At 37.0% G+C, this 12378-nt stretch overlaps 1 protein-coding gene across 2 annotated transcripts in view; it reads left to right on the forward strand.

Annotated features, from left to right (window-relative positions):
• The window catches only part of CERS6 (ceramide synthase 6), a 291305-nt gene that overhangs the window by 221629 nt on the left and 57298 nt on the right, over positions 1–12378 (forward strand). For both annotated transcript variants that reach the window (XM_072612222.1, XM_072612221.1), the window contains exon 7: positions 9278–9406. In XM_072612222.1, the coding sequence (XP_072468323.1) occupies positions 9278–9406 (129 nt within the window). The remainder of the gene's footprint in view (positions 1–9277; positions 9407–12378) is intronic.

Genomic DNA, 12378 nt, shown 5'->3' on the forward strand with positions numbered 1-12378 from the left:
TTATTTAATTTATCAGGATATAGTTGTTGAATATAGAATAAGGATGTAGGTCTGGTTCGCCTAAACACCATGACCGTGTTTCTCTTTTTCTACATGGAGAGGATACTCACGTTGTAGCAGATATGGCCATCATGGAAAAATTTTTCAAGTCAGAGAAGGCACAATGCCCCTTTTACACGGAGTCATTTTATATGTCGTAGGGCTACCAGATACCATACCACCAGTGTAAAACCTTCCATTTTGCATGAAGTAAAGAAACTTTTACACTCTAGCTGCTGCCTGAGAGAAGGCTTTCATTCATCAGCGTTCTCCAACTCCCATTGGATTCATTTTCCTATCAGTTCTGTAGGCTGGGGACTTGAACTTTGAAATACTATCCACACCAACTTTGAGGGCCTTTTCCTTTGAAATCCTACCATTCTCCCTCAATCCTACATCCTCCCTTGTAACATATAGACATCTTGTAACATATAGACATGACCATAACTTACCTCATTGGCATACAGAGATAAAAATGAAAAGTGGCTGCTTTAAAAAGAATATAAATGTTGATGAGTTCCTAGGTATACTAGAGTAATGGAATATTCCCACTTGATAAAGTAAAGTGCTTTATATTACATGCTGTTACCCCCTCTACTACTTCTTCCCCCCCCCAATAAAACATCAAACTTCAAGGAAGAGAGCTTTAATGGACTGAATTTGGTAGTAAATGTCATTATTTATTGATTTTGATCTTCTCCCTGACCCTCACATTGAAAAATTCCAATTCCTATATATAGCCTTTGTACCCTTTTCCCCCTTCACTTACCATAGTTGCTTTAATCTGGATGGTCACCAGGTTGTTCACATTATGGCTTCCTGAAGAATGTCCCCAGAGCTGTATACCCTGTTTCTGGTGTTTGTGAATCACAATTCCATTAGATTTGTTGAGCATTAGAACAGTTCACATAGTAGGGTAATTTATGTTGACTCTTAAAAATCAAAGAGCAGTTCTATCTCTTAATCTCAAGTAAAAGAATTCACTGAAGAGTGCAAGTATGCCAGATTCTGCCCTTAGTTCACTGTTTGTTGACTTAAATTTGTCTTATTCCAGTTTGGTTGATTCTAAACATCCAGTGGTTAAAACTACACTGTCTTGGTATGAAATGAGATTTTATATGATCCAGAGTAGATAAGTTTCAACCCATATTCCCCAATTTGGTAAAAACAACTAATATTTCTTCTTGATATACACACCTTCAAATATGCCAGAACTAGAATGGGTAAATCATTTCCTCTTGCCCTTCTCTTAAGGCTTATTTACTGATCTTGGGAGAGCCTTTTGAACACTGCTGCTTTTGTTAAAAGACAAAGTCTATATCTGAGTCCTGATGAGGCAGGGAAGAATATTTTTTTCATTCTAATATGGGAAACGTTGTGTTTTATTTTGGAAATTGGGAGTGGTAGGGTCAGAATCATGCATAGAAAAGGACTTTATAGTCAAACAAAATCAATTTAAGCACTTAAAAATGATACTTGAAAAAAAGGCCATGGTGAAATCAAGGAAAATTCATTTAAAATGTCTTGAAATAGCTTACCAATTTCTTGAATTTCATCATTGATAAATATAATATTTGAATATGACATATGACTAATTAAAAGTTCAGAGATAAAGAAATATGATCTCATGAAAAAAGGTATTGAAACAAATTTGAGTTTAGGTATAGCTTGAATGAAGTAATATTAATGGTTTCAATTCTTGAAAGTCAGGTAATTGAGTAAGTGGAATAGTGGATATCTTAGTCCAAATCCAGCATCAGACTCTTAACTAGCTGTGTGACCCTGGACAAATCACTTAACCCTGTTTGCCTCAGTTTTCTCATCTCTACAACGAGCTGGAAAAGGACATGGCAAATCACTCCTTGCCATTTGTATCTTTGTGACAAGAACCAGAAATGGAGTCACAAAGAGTTGAATATGACTAAAATGACTGAACAGAGACACTGAAATTGAGTAATACCTCCCAGTACTCACAAATAGACTAATGATCCCCAACCTTCTCCTTTTCATTGATTTACAGTTTTGCCATAAATATTTGTTCTAAGGTGAATGTAATAAGTGTAAGTATGAGAAAGAATTCTAAATTTGAGGATTTTTGTCTGTAATTACTTTTCTGATATATTGTACCACAGTGTGGTACAATACCTTTCAAAGTCTGTGTAGTAGGTCATTTGAATGTAACACTCCCAAATAATCATATTTTTTTAGATAGTTTAAAAGACTTGTACCCATACAAGTTGCTATGAGGGATCGGATATTATCCAAAGTTTCCTTCATGTTCTTTGATACTAAGCAATTCCATAGTTAACAAATTTCTATCTGCAACCATTTGGTTGGTTTACAATTTACAAATTGTCTTTACTATGCTGTCCTTTTGAGTCTTGGTTTTAATAAATGATCCATAAGCATTCATAATGTCACGGAGTAGTAGAAATAACAGTCAACCAGAAGTTAGGAGACCTGATGAGCTAATCCCAGCTCAGCTACTAACTAATTATGTGGCTAGTGGAAAATAATTTAACCTGTGAAGTTCTCCTTTTCCCCTACTGCCATGTGAAGGGTTAGACTAGATTGGAGGTTCTTAACCTACAGTCCATGGATTTGTTATTTGAAATATTTTTAAAATTGCATTTCAATATAGTTGTTTTCCTTTGTGATTCTATGTATTTTATTTTATGCATTGAAAAACATTATTAAAAACATAAGTCCCACCAGATTACCAAGGGGATTCATGACACAAAAAAAGTTTAAGTACCTCTGAACTAGATTGTCTATAAGGTCCCTTCTCAGTCCCTTCTCTAATCATTTCATCTCCTTACATTTAGTCTGAAATAGAGTTAAACAATCATAACAGATGAGGAACTCTCCTAATTTTAGAAGTCCTGCCCTCTTTCATTTTTAAAAAATATTTATATTATATTCATTAAATATTGACATTGAATTGAGTAGACTAAAAAGTACAAGTATTAATAAGTCAAGCCTAATTCAGTTGGAAAATTAAGTAGTGAAGGGACAAAAATGGATAAATAAAAAATTGTTGACAATGCTATTTTTCTTTTATATGCCCTTGTTCACAAATAAAAAGCCTTTCTCCCTCCTTACCAACAATCTATCTCCCTAAATTCCCCATGTTCCCTCAGTAACTTCTCATGTTTCTAAGTCCCCACCATCACATGTTTGATTGCAGTCAATACCTCTTCCTTACCTCAGTGGAATTGGAAAATGGGCGGTCACCATCCCTTATGTCTTAGTCATATATATGTACATATTACATATGTGTGTATATACATATATATTTAAGTCCATGCAGCATATATATTGAGCATTCTTATTGACACTGATTGACAGCAAACTCAATGTACAATTGGTATTAGAATTTTTTATTCCAAAATCACTGTGCCCTGCTGTATCTAAAATTGACCAAGTAATTGTATTATAGGAAAGAAAAAAATATGATCTGCTTGAGTTAAGAAAAAATCATGTATTTCTGGATGGTGCCAAAGATTCCAATTTTTATACTATTACCATGCTTTGCAGAAATGGGTTAGAGTCATTTTAAGCTGTGTTGACCCTTTTGGTTCCTGAATTGATTGACGATCTATTAGAAGCATATAGGTGATACTTTGACCTGGAGTGAGGAAGACATGAGTTCAAATATGGACTCAGACATTTACAGACATCTTCAACCACACCCTGAATGTTTATACATAGTAATCGTTCTTCATGATATTACCCACCATCGGGCTAGAAAGACTGTATCTTCCTATTCCAGTTTTGTAGGATTCAAACTAATAATTTGCCTTAAGACTGTAATTTCAATCAAATGCAGACTTTAACCAAACTAATGTATACTAGAGTTACAGGAGAGGGTGGAGGGGGTAAGGAATTGGGGCTGAGTGCACATAAATGTGGAAGAGCAAGTTCTTTAGAAATGATATTTCATTGTGTGATGCCCCCTTAAGGAGCTTAATGTTCTAAAACTCCAAGAGCTTTATTTGTTTTCTTTTGTCACATTCACATTGATAGATCTTGGTACTGAAAATGAAATTTCTGCCACAGGCGAATTTTTGAGCCTGCCTCCTCCCAGAATCCCTTCAATAATGTAAAAAAAAAAAAATTCCAGTGCCTGGGGACTTACATACAAAAGTCACTTGTAATCTAGTATCTGTGGATTTATGTTTACAGGCAATACGTGTACAATGTCTGAAAACAATGCTTTTATAGGAACTTTATTGCCATGAACTTTGCATTGTTTACTGATGTTTATCAGCTATAAACAAGAAAACATAATTGCAGCATGATTCGTAAGTCTCGGTGAATGTTTTAATCAATTTATATTTATTCATTTTAAATTAAAGAACAAGATAAATTCTTTTATTGTTTTCAGGCAGCTAAAAGCAGGCATCCTCAACTGAACAATGGGAGTCGTGGGAAATGTTTTGATTAGCTACAGGACTGATGGGACTTAAAAATGTGCATGTTAAGCTTGGGCAAACAAGAATGCTGGAGACGATTTGAAACAGTGCCTCACTCTCTCCCCTTCTCCTTTCTCCTCCTTTATACCTTCGGAGCTTATTTAAGGAGCTATTGTTATTGTGAGTCTGTTGGCCAAATCTACTTCAGCTGGCCAAATGTTTTGCAGAAATTGTCCTAATACTGAATTGTGTAGTCCAGTATATGCTGCTAATGAATTGTCATTAACTTCTAGTGAAAGGATGCTAAATAAATGAATTCAAGAGCCCCTCCTTTATCCTGTAACCTTTAGATGGGATTGTGTTCATCCTTTGTTGCCAAAGAAGACCATGCTATAAGAGAAATGATAACATGACTTGCACTTGACTTTGTTTTGAGTGAAGAAGGGCTGTGCAGGTCACCAGCCTCACTTGTCCTCCACAGCCATCTGAATCCAGTGACCTGATATTCCTCAAGATGACTGGAGATGGCTCAGGATGCAATGGGCAGCCTTGGCCCCTTTAGGCCAAGGTTGCAGGTACTCACTTAGGGTGAAGCAATGCCCATTCATTGAATAGCCCTGTTTAAGAAGTAGCAAGGGAATGGCCCCTTTAATGAGGCAAAGAAGAAAGACATCAGGCTGGGTGGGAAACTGCAACAGTTATGATTGATAATCAGTTTAAAGGTAGGAACCCTTAGGCAGGGGCCCATTAGAGTCCCAGTTTCAGAGTGCGTTAGGTTTAAGGTTTTAGGACAGGGCAGGGAAGGGAAGGGAAGGGAAGAGTAGTAAGTGCTCCTTAGATCATACCACCATACCATCATCCCAGCTCTTTTTAAATGATTTGTTTTGCATCACTCTCATTTCTCTTCCCAATTTTCTTCTACCTTTATTACTCAATTTTCAAAGTCGTTTTCGAGCTCTTTCATGGCCTGAGACCAATTCATATTTTTCATGAAGGTTTTGTGTTTTGGAGCTTTGACTTTGTTATCTTCTGAGTGTGTGTTTTGATCTTCTTTGTCACTATAGTAACTTTCTATGGTCAGAATTTTTTCTTTTGTTTGCTCATTTTCCCATCCTATAACTTGACTTTTAACTCTTTGTTATAGTAGGGCTCTGCTTCCAGAGTGGAGGGCATAGTATCCCAGGCTTTAGGGTTTTTGTGCAGCTGTTTTCAGAGAGACTTCTAGGGACCTGTAAGTTTTCAGGTCTTTCAAGGTGGTATGATCTAAGGAGAGGTGCATTTACTACTCTCCTGGCATTTGTTCTAGTCTGTGAGTGACCACAAGAATTTTTTCTGTCCTGGAACTATGAGGAGAGTCCTCCCTCCACTGTGGCCACAAGCTCTGCTATGCTAGTGTTGCTTCTCACCCTGGGACTCCCATTCATGAAACTCAGATCCAGGTATGGGCAAAGCAACAGAGTCTTGCCTCAGAGCTAGCAAAAAGACTCCTGTGATCTCCTTCTAATCAGTTGTTCGATCCCTTTACTGCATGTGGGCTGAGAGCTCCTGAAGAAGCTGTTGCTGATGCTGATTCAGAGGCTTCCAAAGCCTACTCCTGGTTTGCTATGGCCTGGTCTGCACTGGTGGGGCCTGTGCTGTACTGTGTTCTATTCTCACTCAGGTGTAAGAGACCTTTCCTCCTGACCTTCTAAGTTGTCTTTGGTTTGAAAATTGTTCCACTCCATTGTTTTGTGGGCTCTGCTACTCCAAGACTTGTTTTATATAATTATTTAAAGGTATTTGGAGGGGCTTTAGGGAGAGCTCAGGCAAGGTCCTTGCCTTTTCTCTGCCATCCTGGCTCCAGCAGCCTTGCTTTTTAAAAGCTGTTTCGGTCACATCCCTTTGTCCAGCATTCCCAACTACCCACTCTTGCCCCTTTCTACTTCAAGTGAAAAAGTGAAGTACCAGTGAAATGAATGAAGGGAAATTTTTGTTTAGGCAAAGTTTCAAGGAAACTCAGAGTATAGATGGGGACTGAGCAAAATGCTACATTAGATTTTTAGTCCAGATTTGTGGTCTGGTCCTCAAAATTTTCTGAACAAAACAGTTTGTTTTTGCTTATTAAGAGAGAAACAACATGATATTAAGAGGCTAGTCATGCCATAGAAATCCACTAGAAAGGAGACTAAATTCTAATCCAGATTTTGTCATTGTATGATCTTACACAAGTCATTTTACTTGAGTCTCTTAGTTTCCTTATATGGAGAATACATGGTCCTTTCAAGCTTTAATATGCAATGATTCAGTTTTGGGACTACTGTGATCATGACTTTGTAGATTCTACATTTTCTAATGAATCATTTTTCTTTCTCCTATAATAATGAGTCATAGTAATTTTCTTTCTTAAAATGACAAAAATAATTTTATAAACCAAGGATTTAGTCATTGGAGGTCACAAAAAAGCAAAGTACTGGAGTTTTAGACTATATTTTAGTCTAAGTTTTCCAGGCCTAGAGGCCTGAGGGCTACCCGAGTCTTCTTACCTCTATCCTGAGGTCTTCGGTTGGCCAAACCGGATGCTCGTATGAGAGAAAGGACGTTCCAGAGTCGAACAAGGGTTGAGCTTTATTTCAGGGTCTAGTTACAAGTGCAGGGGAATTCTTCCTTAGGAGGGAAAGAGAAAGATCTCCCAAGGAGGCAAAGATCTTACAATAAGAGATTGGAAGTAGAAGTATAAGTGGGGAGAGAGGGGGAGGGGAGAGAGGAGAGAGGAAAAGTGGAGCCTTGTTGTCCTGTCCGCTCCACGCCCCTCCGCCCAAGAGCGCTTTCAGGCTTTCCTGATCCTACTTAAACTCTCCAGCAGCATAGTTTGCATCTGAATACCGTGCTGTTAGATAACAATAGTGTGCCCAGATCCGGGACAATCTCGAGGGCGGGGAGAGCTCTCTCCCATCACGTTTCTCATGGGAAGAGGCGGAAATACACGAGATAGCTCGGTTCACCTCGATTCCCAGTCGTTTCCTGGGGGGGCCTCATGAGAACTCTAAGATTTAGAAGTTCCCACCTTTACCCACCCGAGACTGTCCACCTGGAATTGAGCTTCCATCCCCAGCATAAGTTCTACTACCAAGATTTTTTTGAGATCACTTAATTGGGACTACATCAAATTACAGTATTTTGTTTACTATTCTCTTTTATCCATACATAGTTCCTTGATGATATTTACCATAACGCTAGATACCAGGTAGACCAAAAAGGAATCATGACATCATAGACAATCAATAAATAAGCATTGTTTAAGTATCTTCTCTGTCCTAGGCCCTATCTAGATAGATACAAAACTGATGCACTTCCCACCCTCAATGAGCTCACATTATATTGGGAAAATAAAGGATGTTCACAAACAAAGTAAATATAGGATAAATACACAGTGCTTGAGGGATCCTAAATGGGGAAGGGAATCAGGAAAGACCCCTCAAAAGAAATGGCATTCAAACTGACACTTGAAGGGAGCAAAGGCTTCCTAGGGCAGAGGTGATGAAAGAGAAAATTCCATCTAGTAATGGGTAGGTGATAGCTTTTATAAAGACAGGCACAAAAATGAAATATTGTATATAGGGATAGTAAGCAGAGCAGAAGATCATAGAGTGCATGAAGGGGGATAATGTGTAATCAGACTAGAAAAACTGGCTAAAGCCTGATTGTGAAGGATTTCAAGTGCCAAAGAGAAGAGTTTGTAGTTTAGCCTAATTGCAACTTTCCTTAAGCAGAAGAATGACAGGATCAAATCTGTGCTCTAGGAATTTCAACATGGCAGCTATGGGAAGAACAAATTAAAGAGGAAAGAGATGAAATGTAGAAAGAACAGGCAGGAAGCTGTTGCAGTAGTCCAGATGATGGAGGATGAGAGCCAGGAGTAGGATTATTGTGGTATGAGTAGAGAGAAGGTGTAGGATCTGAGATGTTGAGTAGGTAGAATGGACAAGTATTGGCAATTAGTCAGGTATGGGAATGTGAGGGATTGAAAGGACAAGAATGACCCAGGTTGTACCTGGTACTGAAAAGAACAGGTGCTCCTCTCAGCACATAAAGAAAAGTTAGGAGATGTAGGGTTGAGGAAGAAAGGTGATGCATTCTGTTTTGCATGTGTTGAGTTTCAGATAAGTCCACACATCTGACATGCCTCCCATGTCCAAGTAGAATTGTGAAGCCAGCATTTGTGAGAGATGAAAGTAAGAGATTGGAGCTCAGGAGAGATCAGGGTTGAATCTGTAGATTTGGGAGTCATCTGCATAGATAATAGGGGAATCCATGAGAATTAATGCAGTCAGCAAAATGTATGGAAAGAAGAGTCACAGAACTTTAGAACTGAAAGAGCTCATACAATCCAACAAGCAATCTCATTTTACAAATGAGTAAACTAAACCTCTGTGAGGTAAACTGATTAGCCAGCCTCAGGCCAAACAAACAATTCAGGTCAGATCTGGGATTCATACCTAGGCTTTCCCAGTCCATATCCAAAGCTCTTTTCACTCAACTCCTACACAGTATACATAAGGCATATTACTTTGGGAATGTCTCACTTCCAGCATTCACATACAGTTTGACTCATCGAGTTAGAATTGGGGAATGTTCACAAAACCTTTGTTTCCTATCTTTGTATATTCCCAGGGCATGCAGCTTATCCTGCTCAGGTCATTCAAGACCCCTGGGACTGTTATAAACTCTAGGAATATCAAAATGAACCTTCTACCGAGCACAACATGATGCAGCACATTAAATGGGCGTGGGGATGCTATGTTATTGCTAAGGCCTAATATCAATGTGGTTTTTTTCTCCTAAAGGACTTTGTTATTATGTTCCTGCATCACCTTGCAAGCATCTCCCTGATCACCTTTTCATATGTCAACAATATGGCCCGAGTGGGGACCCTGGTCCTGTGTCTTCATGATTCAGCTGATGCTCTGCTGGAGGTGAGAGCCCTTGGTTATCTTTTAACATTGGAAAGCAAGCACATTATTCAGTAAGCTGACCAAGCAAGCCATAGTTATTTTGTGTTCTGAGAAGCTGGCATTTTGGAAAATATTGTCATTACAAGCAATTCTTTCTTTGAAACTTCAGAGCATTTCCTCATCAGCTTAAACAAATGCATCTCTAATTCAGTGAATAAAAAGCTTTATACAATAAATATTTTATCATGTCAGGGTTCTTTATTAAAAGTGTCATGAAACTTTTTTCTATTGTTCTACCCTTGCAATTAAAAGATATTTCAATGGGGAAATCATAATTATGGTTTCCTGCTCATAATTTTTTATGATTTTCCTACTCATAATTGACTAGGCTTTGTTTCCTTTACTGTAACAATGCATTAGGAATCATAATGTTCCCAACAGTGCTTTCCTTTTTCAGTCCCCTTTCTCTCAGTTCTTAAAGAGGGTACTATACATGAAAAGGGTTATAGAATGGTTGTAGTTCTTATTACCTATTTAAATATCAACTTGCAGTATTCAGAGTATGATTTATTCTCAAGCGTCAAATTGTATATAAATGTTAGAAGTGAGGTATCCCCCAAGTAATATATCCATAAGTAATATATTCTTAATATGAATATATTATGAAAAATACCTGTGAGGATATTAGTTTATAACTCGCACAAACATACATCACACTAACGTTCAGTGAGTATTCTCACTGTTAAATAGGAATATATTCATGGAGGTTTTTTGGTTTTGTTTTCCTCCCAATGCATGGTATTTATCCCTAATATCTACTGAATAATTTCTAGGATCACAGATTTCATGCTGGATGGAACTTCAATGATCTTCTAAACTAGACCCTCCTTTTACAATTAAAAAAAAAAATGGGGCCCAGAGAAATTAAGTGATTCATCCAAGGTTGAATAGGGAGCAAGTAGGAGAGATGAGATCTGAACCCTCCAAATCTAACACTGTACATGCTGCCTCTCAGTGTTCAAACTCTATCCTAGTCTTTTAATTCCTAGAGTAGAGACTCAGTTTGTTTTATTAGTTAATTAAATACTTTACTTTTAACATGATATTGAAGATTTCCTAACTAGGAAAAAAAATCAATGTACCTCAGTACAGATTTCAGGTGGATGGACCCAACACGTTAGAATCTATGTTATATTAATGAATTCCTACTAGCTGCAGTACTGTGAATGGTACAGAAAGTGGTCCTGAGACCTAGTAGATACCCTTTAAATAATATAAAATATATGATATACAAATGTATAATATTTGTAAAATTATATATATAAAATATGTATCATATATAATATATATTACATGTAATATATATAACATATAATATACAGAGACAAAATTCCAGGGAATGACTCTATCATAAAGACAGTGTTTCAGTACTTGAAAAATATAGTGTGATTTATTAAAGAATTTGATCTGAGAGGTGATTTATGGTACAAGGAATAGAGTGCTTGCAGTGGAATTGGAAGATCAGAGTTTAAATCCTACATCTGATGCTTGCTACCAGTCTTGGAAAAGTCACTCATCTTCTCTGGGCCCAAGTTTCCTCCTTTGTAAAATCAGAGAATTGGACTGTATGGACTCTGAAGTCTCTTCAAGCTCCATAATCCCATGATTTATAAAAGAAAATTGATTCTAATAGAAAAGATATGTTTGTTGATAGTTCTATTGGGTAATAATCCAAAATAAAATATATTCATAATAATGTTTTGCGAAGGAAGAAATAAGCCTAAGGACAGTTCTTTTAAAATCATTCGATATTTGGTTAAAGCCTAAGCGCCTTTGAAGATGGGAAATCAAGCAGCAACCTGCAGCCTTGAAAACCTCTTTGTGCAACCTTCCATTTTTTACCAGGAAAAGAGATAAGGCAAAAAAGATAGTGGAAAAGAGATAGTGGCGGGTTAGAAATTGTCTAAAAAGAAATAGACTTCATTATCAGCATGGGCATTGGACATATAAAAAGGCACTCTAGAAAATCCACTTGCTTCATAAGACACGAGAGATTCTGTGTTTTGGTTAGGCCAGAAATAAGCAGTAAGTTGCCTTTTTATTTTTTCATTCAATTTAAAGAATTCTAATTCTCCCTCTTTTTGTTAGAACAGAAACAAGCCATTCCACAAATCAGTAGTTTGTTTGCTTAGATGCCATTTCATTAATAAGTATTTCCTTTGGCCTATGCAATTCTCTCATCCCTTTGTGTTTCACTCAAAACAGAGAAATTGTAGCACTTTTAAGTGCTAGCATTAAAAATAAATGCCGTACACTGCACTTGTTTGCCAACTCATGTAAATATTATCAACAAGCCTTTGAGCATGGATTCAGCTAATGGTAGCTCTCTACAAAATGGAGGATGATATCATAAGTTCATTGATACCTTGAGTTTATAGCCCTTCATTCACATCCTTGAAGATTTCTTTTTAAGATGTAGGAACATGTCCTAGATATACCATTTATTGTCTCACATGAGTCACCACTTTTACCTTGAAATACTTAACTGTTTCTGAAGTGTTTGATTAACAAACAACTCGTGTTTAATGAAGCACCTATTGTGGTAGACTCTTGAATACAAATGGTTCTAACTTCAAGGATTTTACATTCTGCTAGGAGTTCTATGTATAGATATATAGATATAGCTATACACAAACATATACATACATGTGTATATATGTGTTTTTATATATATGTGTGTATATACATATAATGTTTATATATAATTATATATGTTATATATATATACATATAGTTATATCAGACAATTTAAATTGACAGAGAGTGCTGATAACTGATAGGATCAGACAAGGCTTAACAGATGAAGTGGCCCCTGAGCATCCTTGAAAGAAGATATGAATTTTGAGAGGTCAAGATGAAAAGAGAATGCATTTTATGCTTTTGCACAAATACACAGGAGCAAAGTAGAATGTTTCCATAATAGTAGTTTAATC

Source organism: Notamacropus eugenii, chromosome 5, assembly GCF_028372415.1.
Source record: "Notamacropus eugenii isolate mMacEug1 chromosome 5, mMacEug1.pri_v2, whole genome shotgun sequence".
NCBI classification, from domain to species: domain Eukaryota; kingdom Metazoa; phylum Chordata; class Mammalia; order Diprotodontia; family Macropodidae; genus Notamacropus; species Notamacropus eugenii.